The 27,352-nt window shown below is 35.8% G+C and overlaps 1 protein-coding gene across 6 annotated transcripts in view; it reads right to left on the minus strand.

Moving 5' to 3' along the window:
* The window catches only part of LRCH1 (leucine rich repeats and calponin homology domain containing 1), a 116,506-nt gene that overhangs the window by 48,271 nt on the left and 40,883 nt on the right, over nt 1–27,352 (minus strand). For all 6 annotated transcript variants that reach the window (XR_010783160.1, XR_010783161.1, XR_010783159.1 and 3 more), the window contains exons 2-7: nt 14,596–14,740; nt 11,539–11,665; nt 6,143–6,248; nt 5,511–5,647; nt 4,173–4,300; nt 2,248–2,332 (exon numbers count right to left, since the gene is read on the minus strand). Coding sequence is in view for 2 of the 6 variants with exons in the window: in XM_066545002.1 (XP_066401099.1) it covers nt 2,248–2,332; nt 4,173–4,300; nt 5,511–5,647; nt 6,143–6,248; nt 11,539–11,665; nt 14,596–14,740 (728 nt within the window). In the remaining 4 variants the exon portion in view is untranslated. The remainder of the gene's footprint in view (nt 1–2,247; nt 2,333–4,172; nt 4,301–5,510; nt 5,648–6,142; nt 6,249–11,538; nt 11,666–14,595; nt 14,741–27,352) is intronic.

Raw genomic sequence — 27,352 nt, forward strand, 5'->3', positions numbered from 1 at the left:
AGAAAACAATAGACAAATCAGAATCAAAAATATCTAACATTATTCTAAGACAGAATTGAGATGATGCACTTTGAAAGATTCTTCACATATATTCCTGCTGGTAGTAATGCATTATTCATACATGTAATAAAGCACAGACGCCATTCTAATTTCATTCTAATGAATTTTAACAAAAGGAAAAATAAGGCCAAATGAAGGGAGAAAAATAATCAAAATGCTGTATTTTTCCTAAAAGGTGAGGTAAATGGTAGACTGCCTTAAGGCAGAATTTGCCTTCAAGTTGGAATGATCAATTTTACAGCAACGCTACAAGATACCTTTCACTTGAAGTGCCCAGGATAGCTACAGCTGGGAAACTGATGCTGTAGGGACCCTACAAAGTCCAAGAGCGATATATAAAACAGTTCATTTCATCAAGTATTCCCTCTTCTGTGTATTCATCCAAAGTCAATTAGCAAGCTTCCTAAAAACTACATTAGTGTTCAAACAAGTGATTCATTTATGTTATTAAGTTATACATGAAAAACGACAATGTAGTATTTTCTGTAAAAGAATAGAAACTCAATAGCCACTACTCTCTGCACTGAACAATAGCTTATATTTCCAGAATCATATTTTAATGATTATGACTGATCATTTAATGTTTATCCAAAGTTTGGTATGTAACTTTCTGACTGTAATTATCAACACATGTGAGCCTGTATTTGCATCATGCTAGTATTTTCTGCATGATACCCATGTGTTACATGGGTATTAAAGGTCACATCAGAAGGAAAGTGCATGGTAAATTTACTAACAAATGCATTTGGGATTACTGATCTCAGCATCTATTTCTCCTTAAAAGCAGAGCAGCAGTCAGGTGGTGATAGAATGAGCAAACTGTTCTTATATTTAAAAGTTTTGTGCTATTAAAAATGTATTGGTTCATTGTTGGTAGTCTTCAAAATATTTATTGCAGTATTTCAATCACTATCTTTTGATTACAGGTAGCATGATCTATTTTCTAAAGGTGATATTTATAGCTAAAGAGAAAATCCTGGGATAAAAGTTTCATTACAAGCCAATTGAGCTTCAGGAAGAGTAAGACTGGCAAAATGGTTTGCAGCTAGAGGTAAACCATTAGAGATTTGGCTAGAATTCATAGCAATTCTACTTCATTTCCACCTACCAAGAAACTTGACAAAATACTTGGAAATTCACATGGGGTTTTTTAAAGTACTATTGTATTTAAAAGACCAAACAGTGAGTAAGTGGATTCATGTCCAATTTGCTTTTGAGTAACTATAAATTCAGTACCTAAGCTTGATTCTTCATACATTTGTTCCAAAAGAAACAAAATCCCTTTTCCTCAAAGGAGGATAAAACCACTAAAGAATCAGTGTAAAATATTTTAAGTAGCAAGAAGGTCACCCTTTTAATGTGAGGCCTTTCCCATTAAGTCAGACCACAAATCCCATTACTGTATATTTCAGAAAGATAATCATCACTGATTTATACTACTAATTATTTACTTATTTATCATTATCTATTCAGTTCAACTCCACACAGGTTTAATGCCCTGTTCAGCTTAAGAGTGCCTCAGAAAAAAACCTCTGTGAATCAGTTCTAACTGCTTAGGACAACACTAGTCCCACAAAGCTACCCTTTCTCTTTGCTCAGACAGACAGTAAAGTTCAGGAAAAGATCTGAAGGTTTAGTTTCAGCTTTGCCTAACTGACAGAATATTTAAACACATTAAAATCTGCAAAGTTTCTCAAGTTTCTACACTACAGCAATGTTTCATAACCACATCACACAACATACTGAGACTCGGCACTATAAATTCCCAACAGGAAAGAGTAATCAGGCAAAGAGAAAAATATGTGAGAAGTCATCAGCTTGTAACCTGTTACCTTGTTTACTTTGTTGAAAACAGCAGACATGAATTCTGGTTTGTTTCTCATTCTCTAGATTATGTAAACTGCCAGAAAACTGTAGAGGATTTGCACTATTGGTAAGTGTGTAACCATTTGGAAGCAAGCATCTCATGCCCACTCCAGACAGTGCACAAAAAAATAAAAAAAAAATTTAAAACCCCACAGTCTCCTTTTATTTTTGTTTTAGCCATTTCTTAGTGTAAAATTCATGTCAAGGATATGGTTGCAGATGTTTAGGTCTAAATATCTTTTCACATTCTTACCAAACTCAAAATACAATCAAAATACGAGTGCTGGGAGAGGAGTTTGACACACAAGGTAGGTAACTTACCTCTGTTGCTGACAAACGTTTATCACCATTATCACTACCAACACCTGAATCTGAGTCCTTTTTACTTGGATAGATGTCATCAATGCTAGACGTGAATAAAAAAAATTAAAACTCAGTAAAAAGCTATCATAGCATTTACATTCAAATTCTGTTCTGGTTTCACTTAACTCTGAGCAAATTTCAAACTATCCTTAATGGAAGAAGGTGAAATCACCTAGTACAGTAAAACACCAAACATTTAATCTGGTGATGGAAAAATAGATCAGACTAAATGGCTAGTTAGCCTAAGGATTAATGAAGCAACAGAAATAATCTGCTACTAAGCTTGCTTTTGTCCATACACTATGCAAAACTGCTTAGTTACTAGCTAAGCAGCACAGGACTGAAGCAATTTAGCCATGGGAGAAGAAACCAAAATGGTAAAACTCAAAGTGGATTCAACTGATACAACTGCAATCACTGATCCATTAAAACAGAACTCATATCTCCCTCAGGCTTGAAATAATTATTAACACAGAAACCTCCTTTTAGTGCCTTAAAATAGACCTTGGAATTTAGGTTTTTGAGAAAATTACTGTAACAACGGCAAAGGCTCACTATTCTGGTTTCATTACCCAATACGACCTCTACTCATTTTGAAGTGCACTATTAGATGCAGTACTCTCATCACTTAAATTTTTTTTAAAAAATATATCTTATATCCCTTTATTTGCTATCCTGAAAGCTGTGATACTGAATTCAGATTGACATTGCAATTTAAGAAAGGAGCTTTATTAGTCTTCACATGAATAAAGTATCTGATTCATTAATCCTAATCTTAAATTACCTCTTGCCAGTAAACACTGAAGATTGTTTTGCAGAAACTGCCTTTGGAAATCTACTCGTCCCCTTACCCTAACCTGCATTCTCCAGTATGACCAAATACCAAACAGGACATGACATTCCTGTCAGTTTTCTTGTATACTAAAAGAACAAACCAGAAAACCAGTAAGTGTTTGCCAAATGGAATACCTACTCCTCATCCTGGATTCTTCTCACCTTTGACACTTATCTGATGGAAATTCACACAGGGATCCCCAAAGGTACATGGACAAAACCAATTTCATTCAAATCTAATTGAGATGACTGAAAGGGAGATTCTGTAACAGCTCTTGGTTTTTTTTCTCGCAGGATTTTAGCAGTAACATCTCTACTATTATTCATATCAACACTTTGTTTTTATTGAGTATTTCTCTTCAAAGATACCATACTTTCTCTGATTGGTTATATTGCACTGCCCTTGTTAGCAGAGAAAGACTGGGCTAAAAGCTGATTTCCAACCAGCTATGGAGATTCTCATAGAAAGGAGCTGCTTTGTATCTGGTTCCTGTCCTTAAACCATGGCACAAGATGCCATTTCCTACAAGTCTGATACAAACCAGAAGATTTTGCCTCATTTTGCTAACAAATCAGCACACTTCATTTAAAAAGCATTCATGCAGTTCACTTTGTTTGACAGATGACTTTGGATGAATAAAAAAAGATGAAAATGTCACAAAAGTGCAAACATACAAATCACATATAAATCATAAAATACATCACAAAAATCACAAAACAACACGTGAAATTTAAATTTATTTAATGTGTAGATAGATCAAGCCAACACCTAGTGTAACTACCATCTGATTATTTTCAATGTATTCCAGGAGTCCACTAGAAAGAGGTTAGATTTAAACTAAGGTTCACTTATAAACTCTTAACTAATGTGCTGCTAACTTTAATCAGAATTGATTTTTAATTTTCTGAACTCTTACTGGGATTGCATTAGAATAAAAGTAAATGAAATCTCTGTGCAAAAAAGTACACTCTGAATAGCATCTAAAGAAACAAAACTGGGGAACATAAAGATAAATATTATTTTATTGTTTGTAAGACTTCATACATACCTCTCTTCCACAGGTTGTGGCAAATGCTGTGGTTCAATGGCATTAAGATACAGCGAGTCTGCTGTTTTAATCTGACATGCTTGTACAGTCAGATATTTGAATATATGCACCTTACCCTTTGTACAAATCTGTGGAATAAGGAAAAAATTAGGTTTATAACTAGAATTTAAAAAGCAATTTATTCCAAGTGTCACTTAGTATAAACTTCCCTGAAATTCAACTAATATTACAAATTTAGCTTAAAAGAAAATAGATTTTTTTTAATTACTAAGTACTTCAATTATATACTCAATTATTTGTGTGTACCAGTATAAATACCCTCAGAGACTAAGACAGAAAACCAGAAAACAATGTATTCTTCTTTAAAAAAATCCAAATGAGCTTCTAACTCAAAAAAAGGACATTAAAATATATGGTATGGCCTATTACTAACTACAAATAGAGTAATAAATTATTTTCAGAATTAGTGTATCATGACATTTAATTAGCTGGTGTGCCCTTTATATCCTTGGTCACATTGTTTTTAATAGTGTCCAAGCATACTTACAATGCAATTCACCTTCATTTTAGAATTTTCTTTAAGTGCACACCTCTTGCTTTGTATTTTTTAGTTTAAAGGCATAATCAGTATCGATTATGAAAAGCATTTCTCCAATGTAATAAAAATTCTTAAGCATTTCAACAACTGAACACTGTTGAGCCAGAACACTTGTGGCTTTCAGAGATGCAGTTTGAATTTACTGTCCAGTAAGTTAACAACAAAATTGTCCTTAAGCAGCAAACACAGGATGCATTAATTTACTTTTATTACTCAGAGTGGCATACAGTTCCAAAGAGGAGTTTTACTTCTTTGTGCATCAAAATCCACGAACTTACACTTTAAAGTGAAATAAATTTCACATGGATTGTGTTTTAGACTATTGAGGCATATTGTTTAAGTTAAAGTTAGCAAATCACTGTAGAACCTTGTAGAACTGTATTCATTTTACCATAAAGAAAAATAACCCAGAAACTTTATCACAAGTCTTTTTCAAAATTACATGCACATTCCAATGTTAAATTTCATATGCAGATAGAAATCACAAAAATTAACAGCTATCAGAATGGACATCTTCTAGACATGTGTTGGTTTAAGTGCTGTGCAAATTCATACTGAGAACAGAGGATATTTTTTATATCTTATTTAGATACATCCTATGTCTTATTTAAATATCAAAACTATAAGCAGCCTGTGATGACTGAAATTCAGAAGCCTGCAATTGCAGAAGATGACATTTTACACTCTAAAATGTGTTAGCAGCCATCCAATATTAAGGCACAACTTAAATTATTACTTACTTGTGCTGGTGGAGATTGCAAAGGATTATTCTCAAGCAGTAATACTTGTAACTGCACCATCTTTCTAAAACAAATTGGAATCACAAGCACTTTATTGCAGGAAAAGTCAAACTTTACCAAGGGAAGTTGTACTAGTTCTAAAAGTAATAAAAAGGAGAGAAGGTGTTATATCTGTTTTTATTTTTGGCATAAAATAATAAAATATTTTTGAATAACACTTCTTTTGCACTCAGGAAAAATACAAACTCAGGGAGGAATTAAAATCAACATTTACTCTATTTTATACTGGGAAATAAAAGAGTGTTGCTATACAAGTGACAAGAAATTCTAAACCAAATACTTTGAATTTTTTTTCCCCTGAAACTCAGCTGACAGTTCCCATACTGCACCCAGACACTTGTTTAACTTAAAAGTTGCCTAGAATCATAAAGATACATTGAAGAAACCTCACACACTGTTCTTCAGTAGATACCATTGAATGTTATGTTCTGCAGACCCAAATGCAATAAATTTGAACACAAGGTAATAGCTACTTCTAAATGATATCTATTTGGATGACTAAAAATGCTTTCAAAATTATAATAAGAAGAGCTACTGTAAAGATATATTTTTTTTTGTTCATTTGCTTTTACCTTGGGGTAAAACTTCGAGGTAATTTCTTCTGACATTCAGTTCTTTTAAAGATTTCAGCTGGCCTATCTGCTGTGGCAAAGCTGTGATTTCATTACAGCTGACATCCTACAGTAAAACAGTAATAACAAATACTAATGAACTTTCAGCTCCTACATGTTCCATAATACAAACATAGCTAACATTTTATTATGAAAATGACATTTTATTAACCAGAAAAAATGCAACAATCTATGTCCTGTAGTCACAACAAAATAAAAAAAATACATGGGAAAATATTTGCACATGAGTTAAAACCAGAGCAAATTGTTATTTGGAGAACAAGTTAATTTTAAAAGTTAATTTAATTTCTATAGAAATATTCAAAACGACTTAACAAGTTCTAGCTTTTTGCTCTTTTCCTCATATAAAGAATTCAGTATAGTGATTATATAACCACATATGTTAGAAGGAAATGTAAAAATACTAGTGAATCTGAGTTTTTAAAAAGGTTCTTGTTCTTCTTGATGGAATATTTAAGCAAAATAAATAACAGTAGTAATAATAATAATAGAAATACAGCAATAACATTCTGTAATGATCCTCACTAAAGACATAAATTTGATCATCAGGGCACATAGTAGACTATAATGAAAAGGGACAGAGCTTATTTGGCATTACTTAACTATTTCAAGCAAGAAACTGTTATGAATGTGCATGAAAGATCAACTTCTTGGATTAAGTCAGTGTCTGTGATAAGACAATTGTTAAATACTAGCTATCATTTTTGCTGCCAAATGGACATTGATACCTCTGCACATATCCCAGGCAACCTGCAAATTTCAGAGATGTCCCAATTATGCTGTCATTTCAGTACTAAAAGAAGGAAATAGTATCTCACAGTATGAAAGCTAAATGGGGTAATGCCCCATTTTCCTGAAAAGCCAACTGAATACTCCTACTCTCTCAACTGTTTCAAATGCATTTAAAAGTATCTGGGAGCTCATAGACTACAAAAGTTTGAGAAGCCAGATTTCCAAGTCATGTCTTTGAAGATGCTTGCTTTAATGCCAGTCAAAAACATTATATTAACTCCCTATCTTTGAGCCTAAAATCTACTTAACAAAAAACTTATAGTAAAACCAAAATATGATCTGGCAATGCTGTTCCCTGTATCCAGCATGTTTCTTCTTGTAATAGAATCCTACTGCTGCCAAGGCTTCCTTCCCTTCTCAAAACACAGTCAGGAAATTACTGTAGCTTTTAGACAAGGAAATTAGAAATCCCAGCTAACGAGTGCATTTTTGCCCAGGCTGTCACAAAGTTTGGTTAATTGCACTGTTCCCCAATAATTTATTTTTAAAGCTTTACTGTCCTATTTTTAATTTACAGTCTTTAAATTACTTCATAATTAGATACTTGATTTTTAGGGCACAGAATTTAAAGTCACCTTGTGGCAAAGAAACTCTAGACCAAGTGTACTTAGGCACACATACCAGAACAAGTCAGGGAAAGAGACAGAATTCTAGAGGAAGCATCAAAAAAACAAAAAGCAAGCTGGCAGTGTGTAACCTCAAAAACAAAGTCCACTTCCACTTACAGCCTTTCAAAACATCCTCGATAAGACTGATCTGTTGTGACAGCGTGTCAGCATTCAGAAGATTTCTAGAGACAGCAGTATCCTTTAGCCTACTAAACACAGTAGTCCAACTTGTATTTTTTATTACTTTGTTTGAATAGCCATGGAAAACAAAGACTTGCAACAATTACTCAGTTATGCTCTTGACTATTATTAGACTTCATGAGTGTGTTTGTGACAGTGTTAAACTTTCTCATTGCTCTGGCAGTAATGGAAACAATACTATCAAACACCTATGGTTTCCAAGCTAGTAATTTTTTAAGGAATTATGCAACCAGCAGTTTGGAACTCAGCTTCAGGGACATTTGCAGGTAACTGAAGTGCAAACACAAGTTCCATGGGGAACTAGTATTTGCTGAGGTCAGACTTCTGGTATTAATTCTATTTTGTTCTCATCAGATAGACCATGTCCTCCCATGACAAGGCAATTTGTCAAAATCAGAGAAATGTAAGGGTTTTATTTAACATTTATTAAATTAAGGAAATTTAACACTAATTTCTGGGGCATGAAAGCAAAATCATCAACTGTTTCCCTTTGTTTATGGCAATGTTTAAATGGCCTTAAATCAATCCAACTCAGCATGTATGTTCGGCAAAATAAACAAAAAAACCAATAAGGTACTCTGACTCCACATTAACATATTTATTCATACACACACAGAAGTTTATCCAAACCATTCAAATTGAGGCAAACTTCCTCCTTACATAATTTTAAACTCAGGACTCCTGACTGAGCCATTATTCCTAAAAAGCACCTGGGCTCAGTCAAAGTTTGTGACACAGTAGCCACACTGAAGAGTACAAAGAAGTTAGACTGTATGTGAACACATGGACCCTTTTAGAAAACAGCAGGCAGCAAGTCCCACGTGGTCAGGCTGCTGTCTCTGATTAGATGAATGAGGTAAAAGACATAAATCTTAGGTGAGAAATTTGAAGGCTTCCAACATGAGATAGGAGCATCCCAGAGATAGAGAGGGCTGTTATCTGAAGAAGGCAGAAGTGCAATCCTGCCTGATAGGATGGAGAATGGAATTTTTGTTTTTGATAGTTTTGAGTACAATTACCGAGCCATCTCTGCATAATTACTTTTCCTTGGCAGAAAGTAAGTTTCAGATTATCTTCGCACTAATTTTGCACTCTCCTGGCTGACAGTAGAGGCATGATTGAGTCAAAGATTTTTTTGCAGCAAATAAAAGTAAACTTCCCAACCAAGTTTTTTGCCAAATAATTACAATGTATTCTGCAAGGAGAAAAACTTATGCTACAAGCACTAAAATAAGTTAGTTGTCAAAACCCTAAATATAAAAATACCTAAAAGTTTCCTGCATGTAATATCAAAGCTATTCTATGCTACAGGTATGAAAATCATAAAAATACATACCTGTAAAAGGAAAACCATTACCTGTCCCATTTTGGAGGATAGAAGGGAAAATGCAGAGTTTATTGGAAAGATCTAATTTGCAGCAAATTACGTTTGCATCATTCTACAGTGTCTATAGGGGTAAATTTTGTATTAAAAAGGTAGAGAAAAAGAACCCTTTGCTATGTAGATACAGATCTCACTGCATGCCACTTGTGGAACATCTGGGGAAGCTGAGGTTGCTCAGAAATGTCCTATGGATACAAGAACTGCATGGAGCCAGGTGGCATCTCAGAGTCTATCCCCTGGCCCAGGCTAGCACCAGCACTGTGTACACACCAAAACAACAGCACTCCCTGCCAGAGTGATGCTTCTGCTTGAATCCCCTGCTATTCAGGCTGGCATTGCTCTCACAGCTGAACTTTTTGTGCAACAACTGCAATATGACTTCATGGTTTTTGTTTGTTTCTATTACTCGTTTTAGAACAACGATCACCTTATTATCTAAACTGCTTTACAGTTTACATGCCAACACAGATTCCCCACTCTCAATCCTACCACTATTTGCTTCTCCCAATACATCACAGTTATGTCATTTCCAGTTAAATAGTGCAACTCATTTCACTAGAAATGTACCAAACACACATGGTGGCATCAAGTCAGGTCATCTGAACAGGCTCATGCTCAATTTAACAAAAACTTGTTTTTCATTCAGCCCCCCCAATGCCTTCTAAATCACAAAGAACAAGCACCAGACCTTTTTCAGTTTTCATGTATCTTCTAGGCTACCAAAGTGACATGCAGCTAGAGCTCTCATATGAAATACTTTTAGAGCAAGAATTGTTCTGCTCTTCATGACAAACAGTAACACAAACTATATTATAACTGGAAAGCAATATGAAAATCCAGAATTCCAGAATTTAAAGACATGATATGCTTGAACCAAACAAACCAAATCTGCTCTGGGTAAAATCAACATTGATTTCAAGCTTTTAGCTTTTACTAAACTTTTTACTAAATTTAACTTAAATTATTTATAAAACTGGAACCATCACCCTCTATTGTGTCTATTTTAAGCACAACAAAAACAGTGCTATTACCTAACATATTTTTAAGAATAATTAAATCAGAACCATCTGTGTAAATCTCACTAAACCCACCACACACACACAAAAATTTAAAATATTTGATAAAATAAATTAATAATGCTCACCAAAGAAAACAAACTTGGTAGTCTTGAACTCAGTCATAACTCAGAAAGGAAAAAGTAACTACCCCAACCATCCTCATCAACAGCCACATCAATTCTAATATAGAACAGAAGCCTGATACCACAGGATTCTGCTCAAGAATATCAAAAGGAAAAAGCCCCACAGTTGCTACTTCATACTACCTATGAAGACTCAATAGCAGGGTTGGGGCCTCAATGTTATTAATTTCTGTAATGTAATTTATTGGAGGAACTACTGTTATAAAAACAAGACTATGATAATAAGGCACTTTCAGGCACAGAAAAGCAATGCAAAGTAAATGCTGTCAATGGAGATACCAGCAGCTGGAATCAAATCTGATTGTCTGACTATGCATAAATTAGCAATGTCAAAATACAGTTTGTCAATTTATATCTCAAAAGGTCAAAATGAATAGAAATAACCAGAAGACTTATGTCATAAAGAATTCAGAGTCTCAGCCTACAATATATAGCAGAGGAAGAGAAAGGGAGAGAAAGGGAAGCATTCTCAAATATATTTTCCACAAACATGAGCAATTACATTAATTTTATGCTATAGTACCAAATAAGTTTTGCTTTTTCAGACTGTCATTGACTGGACAATATATTCTAAATAATCTACTGCTCGTAGAAACAGTACTTGTGTAGACAGCTTTGAAAACAATGACTATAATAATTTTCTAGATCTGTTTAGATGGGTGTTCCAGGAAAGGAAGGTTGCATGACAAATGTAGTGAAATAAAATGAAAATAGACTGATAAGACCAGTAGCTCGAGTGGAATGCAGTGCGGTAAGCAGATAGTAAAAACACAGAAAGGAAGCAGGAGGGGAGGGTGCTACAGGGGGGTACAACCTTGCAGAGCCTGATGCCAGAACTTAAGGACTTCATACAGTGAAACAGGGAGCCAGGGCAAGCAGTGAGCAACGCTGGTAAAGATGAGGAACTTTGAAACCAAGTTTTGAATGAACCAAGAGCAGTGATGTTGTTTTAAAAGAGTCCTGAAGAACATAAAGGAAACTCCTATTGTGTTACTATCCAACACACTTGAGAAGTTAAAAACTTAAGTTCTGCAAACTACATTATAGTATAAAGCAGTTGTTCAAATATATGTGAAAAGTGAATTTTACTGTTTCTATTTAAATTCAAAAGAAGTCAAAATAAAAAGTGAAAAAAAGATCAGTAACATACCAATTCCATTAACTGTTTTAGCTGACCTATCTCTTCTGGAAGGGAACCTAGCTTATTGTTACTTGCAATTAAGACTTTTAGAGGAAGACCACACAGGCAAGCTGGCAAAGAAGAAAGCTGATTTCGACTGCAACAAAACAAAACAAAAAATATTAAAACCATTGGTGATGTTCTCTACTGTATACTCACAAACTCTGAGAGCTGCAAATGTCTTCATTTTTGTGGGTCATATTTTATGCAGATAAAATTGAAATTTTCAATAGGCAATAATTAAGAAGACACTTGCCCATTAGAAACACCTGATTATTGACTAACAATATTGCAGAATTCACCACTGTGGAAAAAATGCATTGTATCAGTTTAACAACATTGTAACAAATCTGTTTGTCACAAAGAACAGCTGTTTCCCTTCCTAATGAATACAGGAAAGTCAACTGAGACAGTATTTTGCAAATATTTAAACATTCCTGTGGTTTAATGTGCCATTAAAATGGATGCCTTTTGTTCCAGCTGAAAGACAAATATATAAATCACAGACAAAATGGTTATTTTCTCAATTAATTTAAAGCACATTTATAGTTGAAGATGACTTGGTACATCTTGGTCTACGGTTCTCTGCTATTAACCCAGGTAAATACAGCAAAAATTTCTGGGACTATCATCTTGGTTCATTTCTTCCCAAGATTCATAAGCTAGAGCTTAAAGATGACAAATATCATGACCCTTTGTGATGTCCACAAGATTAAAAATAGTAATTTGTGGCTCAATTCCCAGAAGAAACTTTATGCTTATCAGAATAACATAGTTACTCTCTTTTGGAATATTTAAACATTTCCTTAAAATACAACATTTTTTTCTTATGATTATTAACATGTAGTAAAACAACGAACAGTAACTTGAAGTGGTACCCCAGTATAAACCATTTCTTTAGCTCCTGCCTACGTCTTAAGGCTTCAGAAAGCAAAGACATACAACTCTGGAACACATGGTAAAAATTGTCCTGTGTAATTTCAATAAGAGTTGCAATATTGACATGAAACAACAATAAGCAAAAATCAAAATTCCACAAGTTGCAAAGCATTTCTTCCAAGAGCTAGACCAGCACCATGCTACAAAGTTGCATATAGAGATGCATATTCATGCTCTACAAAACGGTCTCAAAATGTTGCACAAAGCAAACTACCATTTCATCTCTGCTGTGCTTGCCAGGATACAGACTGATATCAAGTAACAAACCCAAAGAAAATAAAAATGAGAAGTCTGTCTGTTAACCAGCAGAAGCTGAAAAAAAGTATGAGCACTTATTGTGGAGCCAAGTTTCTTAATTCTAATGCCCTTACAGAAGACCAAGACACAACTTTTTTTAAAAATTACCTGGAAGTAGTTTCAAGTTCTAAAGAACTCAAATGGAGGAAGCTTAGAGTCTAAAACAGTAAGCCCTATGCTGCAGATCACAGATAAAAAATAAGTAAAACCAATTCTTAAGCTCCACAGAACTCAGAAGCAACCCAGTAAGAGATAAGGAACAGAACATAACCAGGGCAAGTGAGTAATAAATCACCATTAGTTTCAAAGGAATTTCTTTAAATAAAACAAGAACAGTATTCACCACGGCCCAAAAACTATATATAGATCTCTTGGCATCACTTCCTAATGCTATTCAACATATGGGCTCTGCTGGTAACAGGCAGAAAAATACGCATTTTAAATCCATCATTTATTTCTTGCCAAGAAGCAACGTGGTTAGAAACTCAAGGATGTATTTATTTCCTTCTTCAGACTCTTCAATGCATTCAACTAACATGGGGAAGGGCACATCCAAGTAAAGGGGGGATTTTAAACTGAGAGAAATCACCTTAGTTAATCAAATGAAAAATCCCTTTTATTATGTCCAATTTGTCAGATGTGATTTGAATTGAATTTGTCCAACTGTCATATGTGATATAAAATCTATTATAGTTTTGTGATGATTCAGACAAATTCTATCACTACACAGAGTTCTAATTCAGTGTTTCATGACATTGAGTTCTAACCAAATTAATTCTAATTCCTAAATATACCAAGATGTTTTATCTATATTTAATAACTTAATCCAGTTTTAAGTAATTAATGTATATCTAACAAACACTAATTCAAAATCTCAAGTCCTATTTCTTGTATGTGTGCAGATACTCAGGACACACTGTTCCACCTAAATTTTTAAGACAAAATACTGTTCCACAGTGGCCAAAACTGCAGTATAGTAAGAATACAGACTTGAGAAAAAAAGACATGAGAAAGATCTTCAGTGTTGATAAAATTGATGATCAGGACTTCATTCCCTGAATTTAAAAGGCTGAGAGCCACTTCACCTTCTACTCAGACCTCATTCTCACAAAGAACAGACTGATAGAGCTTCACTATTATTGTTTTTACACATTAAACTACAAAGAAAACTCCACACCTTGCCCCAACTGAAAAAGGGCTCACCTGCCCTCCATCAAGAGCACATGTGCATTCATATGCACTTGAACTAGCATCAATTCTCTGTACTGATTAGTATTCACACAGATTTTTCCTGGAAAGGAGACAAAGATGTCCAATTCTTTGCCACTTTCTCCTCAAAAAGGCAGCAGCTATATTTCTTTCATAATGTGACTATGCTAGTGATAGATACAGTATCTCACTCCTCCATTCTATTCCCCATGGGGAAAAATATAAATCCTCTGTCCCTCCATCTTTTGAGCTGCAAAAAGTATGTCAAGCTTCACAAAATTTGTCATCAGAAGTGAATTAAAAGAAAACAACTGTGTGGATGTGATTAGCATTCTGGATTTGTTGGAAGATTAAGGGACAGAACTGGATTAACTTTCTTGGTTTTCTTTTAACAATTATTTTTACATTTTGGCATTTATGATGCCTTCATACAGAGCTGTTAGCAGCCAATGAGCTTTTGTGTTACCCTTTTCAGTAACATGAATAAATGCAGTCAGTTGTCCCAGAACATTATAAAGTGCAGACAAAAAAACCTTTACATATTTGCAAATAAACAAAAAAATGTAGCAAAGATAAACTTACCTCAAATTTAAGTAAGTTAGCATTTGTAAGTTTACTATGGCATCTGGTATTACTTTGATACAATTGTGGTATAGATTTAGTGTTTCCAGTGACACAAAATGGCACAACTCCGTAGGAACTTCAGTTAACCTATTCTTGGATAAATCTGAAAAAAGGAAAAAGAGAAGGTATATCTTTTGAACCATTAGAAAGATATACTTTGAAAAGCTGCACTTTATTAAAGTAAGCGAATAAATATAATTTACAGGGAGACAGAAAATTAGATCAGTGTCTTTATTATGCAAAGGAAAGCTAGTGCAAACTTCTACAATTTTGAAATGGAACAGGCTGCATATAAAAGAGCAAACATTCAATTAGGATTTATTTGGTCTAATAAAAAGTAATTATTTGCAGAACTCAATATGCTGAGGAAATAGTTGCAAACAGATTCCAAAGCTCATATAATATAGCCAAAGATCTAGCCAATACACAGTTAGACATCTGCAAATAACAACAGCATTGAGAGAAAACAAGCAACCAGGATTACATGTTTAATTTATTTAAATAGATTAATAAATAAATCAGGTAATTCTTCAAACTGGCCCGTATTTCCTGAGTATAAACCATTTAAAAAAGAATGCTACCCAAAGAAACAGTGGTGGTCTTCAAGAATGGATTTTATGTAAGTACATACAAGACAACAGTGATGGATTCCAATCCCCCAAGACCCTGCTTGTACCCACAGAACAAAAGCTTTTGACTTTTGATCAGTTATTCATTCTTCATTTGCCATTCTAAGCACACAGACACAAAGGAAAATAAGGAGGGAAAAACATTACTGAGCTTTGTTACTTAACTACCACTGTATGAAGAATGAAGTGTCATAGTACTGGTGTGAGCTCAAGTCATAAAACAATAATGCATACCAGCATTCAACTGAACCAACTGGGTAAAAATCATTGTTTAAGTAGTGTGGCAGAATAAATCTTATCCTCAGAAACTAGACAAATGCTACCTAGCCATGTCACCAGCCTGATAACCTGCCCTGAAGAATGGTCACCTGTGAAGTGAAAGGAACAGGAATGCACCTATGCAAAAAGCAAAATGTCTGATGGTAAGGAAAAAATAGAACTTAATGATCTCCTCACTTCACTGCTGCTATTTTAATCCTAGTGCCTGACCCTTCAAAGCTTATTTCAAAGCTTACTTAAAATAAAAAGAAAACAGCAGCCAAAGTATGGATTATTTCCACGGCCCTGTCCTTAGGGCCATAAATCATATTTTTGCTTTTTGTGAACAAACAGGTAGAAGTCAGAAGAATTTTTTAACTTCCTTTGAAGTTGGCTGTACTGCAGCACAGCTTGAATTCAAACCTATCACCAGCCAGCACTTATTAGTTTTGTTCTTGTTCTGCAATGTGAGCTGAAATTCAGCACATTCTAGTCTTGTCAGCCTCCACTTGGCTTCACCTCATTGCTTCAACAAGAAGTTGGTTTCATTACTCCATCCCCTACCAAGGCAATTGTGATGGCCTGCAGGCACAGTAACTGAGAGCAGCTCTGCTGACCCTAATGGCAGCACAATTGAATTGAGCACTGCAAACAAAATTATTCACTTCTAAGTTACGATACAACAGCAACTCTAACTGCTCTGCTTTCTCCTACCAGGCTTTGATGGTGGTTAGACAGAGCATTACCTCATCTTCTGCTTCCCTTCATTTCTGACATCAAACTAAAGCATTTCCTCTTGAGTGACTCTTACTACTGTTTCAAAGCAGGAGAAAGCTCTTTATTGTTCCTCTGGCTTAGCACTTTAATTCTCTACTGTTTTCTATTTATCCTGAGAGCACGTGTTTATCAGCACAGCATCCCAAAAAAATTCTGCTGCCTTTCTAGCTATGTTTATTATCAGATATTAACAGAAGACTGCCACGCTGTAACTTTTCAAATGATTCAGGGGCTATTCATATTTTACAATTCAAGTGCAAAGAAAACCTCACTTTTTTTAAAATCATGCTTTTCTGGGGTAACATTGCCAGGAAAATCCTGCTCACTTTCTCCTTTAAAGTGGAAGGAGCAGCAAAATCCAGATAAGTGAACTCTCCTGTCTAGGGTGAAAACAACCTGGCACTAGATGAAGAGTAACAACCCATCCATCACCTGATCCTGATCCAGTGATACACAGATCAAAACCTATGAACACTAAAATGTTACTTCTTCTCGAGCTCCTAAAACTGCAGCCTGCCACCTTAACTCACTCTTCATGCCTGTTCTCATTTATCTTCACATCAAATAAAAGACTGTTGCCACAATATTTGACTCACTCTTCAAAAATTCTAGCATCTCAAAAAAGTAAAATAGCAACTAGATTAACACCACTCCTAAACCGGGCATTACTAACACAGTTAAATGCCTTTTCCCCCATTATTTATTGCTATCTTTTGTTCTCGAGGTTTTAACTCTGTTAAACTGATGAAAGAAAAACAAAAAACCACACAGATCATCAGAGACAAATCCCTTCCTGTCATCCACAGGACCATGGGTTATAGGACACACTACATGCACAAAAAAAGGAAGTCAATTATTTGTTGCTGTGTAGTCATCACAGTAAGATAATTTCAACACTTGTATCTACTGCTGCTTCCTAAATAATGATAATGATGACAATAAAAATATTTTTTTTTAAAATCTAACCTATTCACATTATAGGGCAAGGGAATAAAAACTTCACATTTTATTTACATATTGTTGTAACATAACTTAATAGAAAAAGCAGAAGTTTATTATAATTTACTGATAATTTACTGATAGAAGGTATAATTAACAGGAAATCTGAATATCTTCTATTCTACACAGTATTGGAATGGAATCTGACATACAGAATGCCCATCATACTTTTAACTAGTGGTATCACTTTTGCCAAAAAATAGACCTCCCTGATCATATGAAAATTAAAGAAGAAAACAGATTGCTTTTGTACAATCTTAGAATGAATGTAAGCCTCTGAATGTGATGCAGCTGTGAAGAAAGCTTAGCAGCTTTCTGAAAATTCCACACAGGAAAGCACATGTTGTAAGAACCTAAAAGGAAAACAGCCTGCATAAAAGTTTTATACTGTACTTTATAAGCCCACACAAACATGTAGAGAAACCTCTGAAGTTCACATAATTATTATGATCCTACTTTATATGAAGGTACTTTTGCCTCAAATTTCTGCATCTTACAGAAAGTCTGTATAAAACTCAGAGTTAACCTGAAATACAAGTTCTAGCATAAAATACAAGGGTTCAGACTTTAGAAAATTGCAGAATCATTTGAGCATACTGAAAAAAACAGTATGCCTGTACCTTGGTTTTGTCACCATTCATAAACTTTCTGAATTTTTTTGCTAAGGCATTCTTGGGTTATTTAGGGAAAAGAATGCAGAAACTACATTTTTAAACCACTTGTGACAATACTTTTAAAGTACAGAAACAACTAGTTGGCAAACCTTTAGTTTCTTCCTGCAATTCTTTAACTCTACACTTCCCAAATTGCTAAGCTGCACAGCCCCCTAACATGACTAATTTGAAGAATAACACTTGATGGTAATTACTACTAATAAGTTACTGTACAGACTGGCTTTTGCTACAGAAATGGAAATGAACAGAGGGGTGGAATTTGCTGGTGTTTAAAAGAATTTTAGAATTTTAAAAGGATTTAGACTATGCAACACAAGGGAGATCTAACAAATAAATCAATCTATGATAGCAGAAGAACATTTCATGGTTGCCAAGACAGTACAGGTAGGTTTCACCTCAGGTCACTACTTCCTGTAACTTCCATTATGAAATAGGTGACACAAATACGAAACAATGGGGCAGGGGAGTCCATGCAATGAAGTGAGCTTCCTGTGTTAAATGAAATGCACCATTCATTCATTATTTGTGGCACCAAGACATTTTCAAACTACATCTGGCTTCACTTCATCTTTCCCTGCCAAGAACAAGTTTGTTAAAACTCCAAAATAAAGTAACAAACACAAAAAAATAAGCAATCCAGTTTAGAAAAATATTTGATGGAATCTTGATCTTTAAAAGAGTCAGCAGAATTCTGGCACAATGACATGGCTTTTGTATGACAAGTGTTACTATGTTGGAAGCCAGACAGGAACTACACAAAATAAGCCCTTCCTTAGCTGGGAGAGAACAATTAAAAGCAAAAAAGTTCACACTGGTAAATAAGCATTTAACAGGAGACTCCAAGCCTTGTTTGGTAACTGGCACACTGCATGGCCAGGAACCACACTGCCATTAGAGCAGTAATTACTGGCCCCCATCCCTGCAGCCAAACCTTTGCATTCCTACAGCTCTGACAACCTCCACCACAATGAAGTGCTGCCACTGAGTAGGACCTTCCTGACTCCACAATTTACAGCCAGACAAACAAGTGCCACTATACATATATATACTATATATGCATGCTATGAAAAAACTGCAGTGCTGAGACCAAAACAGTTTTGTCAAAATACCCCCAAAAAATTAGAAGTCAAATAGTAACATTTCTTTCACTAAAACTCCTGAAGTGCTCCAATTTTACTACTTTGCAGTGATTAATAGATTTTTAAATATCAGTTATTAGTACATTATTTAATTAAAGTTGCACACTATTTATGGGAGAGCTAAACAACAGAAGACTTTAAATTGTAAAACTAATTCCTTAAACAAATATGCACATGCACTACTACATCATAAATCTTGACAAAGAACTTTAAAGAAAGTAGCTTATTAAAAGGAAGTGATTTACACATTTCAGATGGTAGACAAATTCACTCTAAGTTTATGTTTCTAGAACACAAACCTGCAATAGACAAACTATCCACCACAGGACAATAAAAATAATTAAATCTATCTATCTATATATATGAAATATCTGTATTTGCTATGAAGTCCTGAAATCAAGAAATTGCAAGGGAAAAACGTCACCCAAACAACCTTAATTCCAGGCCACTAAGTTCCTTTTTTTCTGCAGGATTCAGCACTTGCTGAATAAAAGACAGGAATCATTTTGAAGAAGCTATTTGCATTTGCACTAAGATACCATTCAAGGTATTCAAATGAGATGTCTGAAATTTGATAAGGCATTCAAACAATTCACTGAAAAAAGCCTAAAAAAATTAGTCAGTTCAACCCTAGTTTCATAATGCAAATAAGAACATTAGAAAATACATAAAGAAGTCTATAAAGGCACAACCACATGGAGCTCTTCCTTTTATACTGTAAGCTGCCCATAGTTTTATCAGGCTTTGAGGAAGCCTGTATTTCCTCATTAGCAAGGTCCATCTTCATTGGGAACTGAAGCCACAAATGATGGCGCTGTATCTCAGATACCTTTTGGAATATCTACTTAAAGTGCACTTCAGATCTTTGGCAAAGAAGGCAAGTCATCTACTATCAATGTAATGGCACCTATGAGAATCAATCAAATGTCAATGCTCTCTAATGTAGCAATTACTTTGTTCTAGCCTTCCCCCCAAAGGGTAGGAAAATCCAGCATTCTAGAGGCAAAGGCTATCCATTAGTCATGAGAACACTCACGGAACCATGAAGTGCTACATACTTTTAAGACATGCCCTACAAGCTGTCATGATCTCCATACTCATGGCAGGATACCTACTTGTCCTCTCCCTCCACCAGAATTTATGAATAATATCCTGGGTGTACAGCCAGCTTTTATTGCAGTCAGCAGCTTCTAGGACAGGGATGCTACACAAGTGAAAAAGAAGGAGCAAAGACCGCCACTGCCTCTGGCATCAAATGCATTCTGCTTTACTCATGACAGTTATACCAAAAAAATGAATGGCATTTCTTCACTAAGAGACATTTCTATCTCAGTTACTTAGCAAACAGAGTAACAAATAACAGAAGACAAAGAACATCCAGTAAAGTAAAAACGATTCTGCTCCCTATTAGAAAAAAACATGACATAGTAATGCATAGGCTCAAAGTTTTTCTTTCTAAAAGTACAACTTGTAGCAGATTGAAAAAGGGGTAGCTCTAAAGTTGATTCCTAGCAAAGTCATCATTACTGATCCCATAGTATGCAACAATAGCTTCTGAACATTGATCAACCCTGAATCCAGATGTACAGCTGCCGACTCAAAATATGTAGAAAGTGCATCTGTCTCAGGCAGGAAGACAAAAACATACAGAGTACATTGAAGAGATTATGAAGGAACTCTGCCATCTCATCCACTTGGTAAGCACGACTTGAGCACTTTCAGCATGTTGCATGTTTCCATCTGTCTCCCATTCGTTAATTTAAGAACCAACATTAAAAATTTCCACCCAAGCCACAGTTAAATTGAGATTACACTAGAGATGTAGGACATTTAAAAGTGATCATACATCTACTTCTCTATCCACTTTTAATCACTAGATTTAACATATCAAAATATTCTTCTTTACCACTGTGTAGAATACGTGGACAAGTTAAAAGGCTAATACAGAGAGGAACTAAATGTGGGATTTAGAGAAAGGGGAAAAAAACCCGGACTGAATAAAAACAGGCTGAGAGCAGGAAATCTTAGAGCCAGGCAGAGATGTCACCGCTAGAGGGGGCCTCGATCTCACGACTTGGCCAACACCCTGCACGGGTGTTTCTCCTTCTGCTTCTTCCAGAGCCCATCCCCAGCGGATGCAGGGGGCAGAAATAGGAAGGTTCACTTTAAAACACCCCTGGGCACTCCTGTGAACCTGTCGCCCATCATAGTTTTGAAAAGATTACAAATGTGGCTGCTCAGTTGCAACCATTACTATAGGAAGCCCTTAAAAAGAAAGTCTATTCTGAAATAGCCACATTGAAATACTTTTCCCCAACCTTCACTCAGATGATGGAAGAATAGAAGGCATCCTTGAACCCTCTGTTGTACAACACTAGCAAAGTATGGCCAAAATGATGATACATTTGACAAACACCGTCCTTGCATTCCACCCCAGCAATCCTTATTTACTCTATTCCATCCATCACTCCACAATGGAATACACAGCTTACTTTTCCACAGTAATCTGCAGAAAAGCATGGCCAAATGTAAGAAATGTTATATATAATATAAGAACACCCTACGTTTTTCCTCAGATAGTGCCCTAACTAGCCTGGAGCAATCCAGCAGCTTAAACTGGCTCTCCCAGTGATCCCCAAATTTTGTGCAAACATCACTTCAGAGTTGTTTCCTCTGTATGAAATAAAAGGTGAAGGAGGAAGCAATAGGCTAGCACTGGAGTGTGCCATGGAGATATTAGTATCTCCATATTAATGGAGCCACAGACCACAAGTCTGAAGGAATAAAAAAATGAAGGTTACTATAGTAGTCTGCTTAATTATTGTACCCGCTTTTAGGTGACAACATACAACATTTAAATGTCTCCTTCATCTTCTATTCCTTCCTCTTTAGGACAACAGCGGTTTGGGATTAAGATTATCAGAAAAAACACTGTTGGGAGACGAATCTGGTGTGAAAGTGCATAAGACTCCCTAAAAGCATAGAGTAAAACAACAGGATTATTCCTGCAGACCTCCATGTGGGTACAAAGAGATGTGGACTGTGGTGGACTGACCCTAGCTGGCCAACAGCTGCCCACCCAGTGGCTCTATCACTCCCATCCTCAGCAGGACAGAGGGAGAAAACACAAAGCAAAGCTCACAGATCAAGATAAAGACAGGAGAGATCCTCACCAATCACTGTCATGGGCAAAAAACAGATTCAGCTTGGGGAATTTGATTTACTGCCAATTAATAAGAGAGTAGGGTAATGAGAAACAATAGCAACTAAAATCACTTTATACTCCTTTTCCAGACTAAACCTCTCTAATGATTCTGCTATTTTTCTCCCAGCCTCCATGTCTCTGAGTGGCGAAGGGAACAGGGAATGGGAGTTGTCGTCAGTCCATAAACACCTCATTTCTGTCACTCCTTCCTCCTCTTACTCTTCCCCTACTCCAGAACAGGTTCATCCCATGGGTTACAGTCCTTCATGAACTTCTCCAATACAGGTCCTTCACACAGACTGCAGTCCTTCAAGAACTGCGCCTGTGTGGGTCCTCTTGCCATGTGAACCTCACATAGGAACCCAAACACTTGCATTATGAGATCGGAAAAAAGGATCTGGCAACAAACATGTTCCACCAACACAACAAACATTTGGTATGAAACCCACGTCATGGCTCATGAAGAATTCCTCCTTCTCCCATGCCTTCTGCACAAGAGGGAGGATACAAGTCATTAATTTTCACTCCTCAATAAACAACCAGGCCTAGGAAGGATCAATGGATTGTATCATGCCGGTATTGTACGCATCAGCTGAGCAGTACAAATATTTCAGGTGTTTTTTCAGACAGTAGCAGTAAAAATAAATACTCATTCAACTCTAAAAACTTTTAAAACTGCCATCTAGCTCCCATTTTTAGCCTTTATAGTAGGTTGACTCAGGGCACTGGGGAACTGAAGTGTTAACATCATACTCTGTCCAGCTGAATCCCCCCTCTACTGTATGGAACTACATTTCCCTCATCTGCTTGAACTGCTCCTATTGGCACATGAAAGAAAATTCCACAGTGAACTCCCACAAATGAGGGTAGGGCTTTTTCCCTGCCTTCTCTGTGGAAACAAAAAGTATATCTTGATACTGAAAAGTCCTCAAGATTAGCTTCAGCCACCACAGATACACTGAAATTATTAGCATGGAATGATGAGAGATCAGGTAAAACTGCAGGTTATAAGGGGACTTCCAGGTATATTAGAGATGTCTAACAGAACTAAGAAATTACATAATTCTTTTCTGAAAGAAGAACAGAGACCACTACTTTCATCAAATACAAAAGTAAAGTTGAAAAATATGTATATTTCATTTGCATGTATATAAATGTGCAGGCACACAAGCTTATTTCATTCAAGCAACTTCCACCTATTGGAGAACTGGAAAAGATGTGAAATAAAACCAGGAATTACATTCTGCCCAAAGAAGGCAGTGGATCCCTGCAGAGACATACTCTTCCAATACCTTGTAGTACAAATCTCTTGTTTTAGCCACAGAGATCATCTTTCTTAAATCTGTCTACTTTGGAAGTCAACACCTTCCACCTCCATTGGGGAATTCCACATGATGTTCTCAAAAACAGCAGGATGCAATCTAATGGTCTAGAATCTTTCCCAGCCCACAGACATCACTAGTAAGAAGGAACAAATGAAATGCCCAGATTTGTTTTTCATGTCATTCGCTCTTTTAATAGCTATTATTTATTTTTTTCTCAAGCTGTGAAGAGAGGACAGTGCTTATGCTATGCATTATCTGCCTCAGTGACCTGCTGAAAGAGGAGTTACCTCACATTTACCATCTGGTATAAGTAGCACAAACCAATTCCTGTGAAGTAGCTCACTTGCCCACACTTTGAGGAAAATTATTTTTCACACCTGACAGACTTAAATGCTACATTTGCTTATTTTAAATTCATTTTACACATGAATAGTCTCACTGTTCTGTAAGAAAATTTGCTACAATCATGGAAATGAGCAAAAGTTATTTGCTCTTTAAGTACATCAAAGGCATGAGGGCAAAGACATGAGAAAGCTACCTGATGCTAATTTACAGTGGCACGGAAAGCAGAGTATTACTCATCTAATCACTTCCCTTTCTGTCTGCCCATCTCCCACAGATTTCAGGGTTAATCTCCCTTATCTACATTATTCATGTCCTTCTCCCCCAACAGTTCTTGAAGTCAGCACAACATAATTGTAACAGTTTATCAATACAAATCTGTTTTGTGCCATGAAAGCTGACTTACACTATTGAGCACAACCTTAAACAATAAAGTAATTATGTGTCTGTTACACAGGAGGTACAACATCTGAAAGAATGGCTAAGAAGTATTCCGGACTTCTAAACAGAACAGAAATCCATGAAAACGTTATCAAAAAGGTACCAAGAAAGAAAAACCCTGAATAAACAAATTATGTTGTAATAAATAATCAAAAATCAGATGCCTATTCCTAGACAGAGGGGGAAAACAAAAGGAAGAAATAATAAAAATACTTCCTTGAACTGAAAGCAAAATGAGCACAGTACATATTTTATCCATCCTTTAAAAAACCCCAAACAAACTAAAAACCACGTAGCTGGAACCACTGGAACTACAGACCTCTAATTTTTGTACTAAGATCTCTATCCTATGTAACTGTTCCCATGGCTCTTCCTTAAGTTTAAGACAATGTTTCTCAACCTTCTAATTTTTTCCTTCCTTCATAATCAAAGAACCTTGCCTTCTTTGGGGAAAACAAAACCAAAATAGATATCCAGTATGCTGCTTGTTGGTCAGGGAGGGGTTGGATGGGTAACATGTGCAACTTCTTTTTTTAACTTGTTTTAACAAGTCATAGTTTACAACAGGATTTTAATCTAACATCTTTACAAGATGAGACACATCAGATACACAGACTCCAAAAAGACTTGGGAGGGAGAAGTAAAATTAACACACACAACCTCTACTTATAAACAACCTAGTGCCTGTGACTAGGCAGGTAGAAACCACCCGATGTTTGCCATAATTCTTGCTGGGGCATACGAGTGGGAATAAGCCAACACGCACCAATGGCACTTGTGGGCAGCCTGAAATCACAGGTAAGTATCAGTGCTATTGCTGTTTAACAACTGCATGGCAATGTGTATTTTGAAGAGACAAAAGAAAGTCTCCTTCTGGTCTAATTTCATCCATTTGGTGGTTTTTTTGGGGGGGAACACTTCACAGACAGTTTTTTGAAAGGCATATAATAATTTAACAGAGTATAGCCTACTAAGCCTGGCCTAAATTTCTGCTTCTGGTGTAGATTAATTTCTACTTCCTTATTCATTTTCCTTTCAAACCACCCTTCATGAGGTCAAAGTTCCACCTTACAGGCTTAAGTATTATCATTATATTTTTCTATAAGACTGATTTTGGGCTGAGTACTCTTTCTGAAGGAATTCTGCTGTGCTTTTGCTTTTATTCATATCTTACATCACAAATTCCTCTTAGTTTGATGGCTTGTGTGCTCTCACTGTGGTAACAATGGCTTATCACAGACACAGAACAGGTTGCATTGAAAGTAGAGAAGGGACCGGGAAGTATTAATTCACAATGTCATCCCTATCAATAATTAAAACAAAATGTAATGAACTACAGACTCAGAAGTCTTATCCTGAAGAGGCTACATCAGCTCATTTATTTATGCCCAAATGAGACCCCTGCAGGTGGATAATGAGGAGTCCTGTGAAGAGCTGATGGAAGCATCATTTCCCTTCAGTTATCATGGCCTGATGGGTACATGGCAAAGTCTACGCAAGCTTTAATAGATCTTAGATTTAAGAGGTCCAGTAACTGTTTTTAACATAACACTGTTGTTGTATTTTAAAAAATAACAACCCAAAACGTCAACCTTCTACTCAATCCACTTTCTTCCTGTTGACAAATATAATAATGCTTTAATGAAACAGTTGGAGGTAAATTGCCCTTGTCAGAAGACAAATGTCTTCATTGTACAAGCTGGGAACCTGCTCAAATCGATGACAAGTAACATTTTCATACATATGCTCCTGCAAATCCAGGTCAGGTTTTGTGAAAAACAGATACGGCTAAAAGCTTCAGGCCAAGAAGGCAAAAGATTTGGGGAATACACCTTAAACTATAACAGCAGAAAATGTAAAAGATTTTTTGGGTGGGAGGTTAAGAACTTTTTGGCTTGATTTGTTTACCAGCATATACATTTTAAAATCTTTACAATGAGATGAACCGCTGACTTTTAAGTTTGCCTCCAGAGGAGGTGCTGAACCTGGTTTTTCAGAATGCTGAACCTGCTAACCTTATACTACCACATCTATTACTCAATGGCTAAACTTCTACTGATATTATTAATCATATCAGACTGACATCATTCCAAATGTGCAGTTTTGAGTTAATTCAATTTTTAAGTCATTAATGCACTGCAAAACTCACTGACTTAATAACATACTTTTAACTGTATCCTCTAAACATTCTGACTCAATAACTGATATTTCAAACATACCCCCAACAAGTTCATTAATATACAGGTAAAGAGACCCACTGGTGATTTAGACAATTTTGTGACTTTTCATACAACAGTAAAAGTCATCCTGTCAGGACTTGGAGTCATACCAAATCAATGCTCATGACTCAACATCAAGTAGTTCAATCATACCTAGGAAGAAGAGGTTACAGATATTGAGAAAACTGTGGTTTTAATTAAAAAAATGCCTGGAATTCTCGCATTACAATTTCTTTTCTGCATTCAAAAACCAAGTTTCACACTTTTATCTAACTCACTCCCAATTCAGCCTCTTTTTAACCAGAAAAAAGAAAAAAAAAAAAAAGAAAAGAAAAAAACCAAGAGCTCATTAGAGGCTCTAAAATTTTTATTTGGACTTTTCCAAAACTGCATAATCCTTGTGACTGAGACATGCTCTCCTCAGCTCACATCCCCTCTTCCCTCTGCATCATCAAAACATTTAGAGAGGAAATTCATTCTTTTGGGAAGAACTTCTAAAGAGATTCACCAGCAAATGTACAATTATAAATGCATTTTCCTTCAGGAAAAAAAGGCTCTGATTATGCAGAAACTATGAATCATTTCAACCAACAGTTTTTTCTCTGCAGAGATGACAATATCACATACCCCCATGTGTTTCCTATGCTTGCTTAATGAAAGTCTCATCTCTGAATTTTGTTTATTCCAGATTAGCAGATAGCAGAAAA

The sequence above is a fragment of the Molothrus aeneus genome, chromosome 2, assembly GCF_037042795.1.
Source record: "Molothrus aeneus isolate 106 chromosome 2, BPBGC_Maene_1.0, whole genome shotgun sequence".
Taxonomy (NCBI): Eukaryota; Metazoa; Chordata; class Aves; order Passeriformes; family Icteridae; genus Molothrus; species Molothrus aeneus.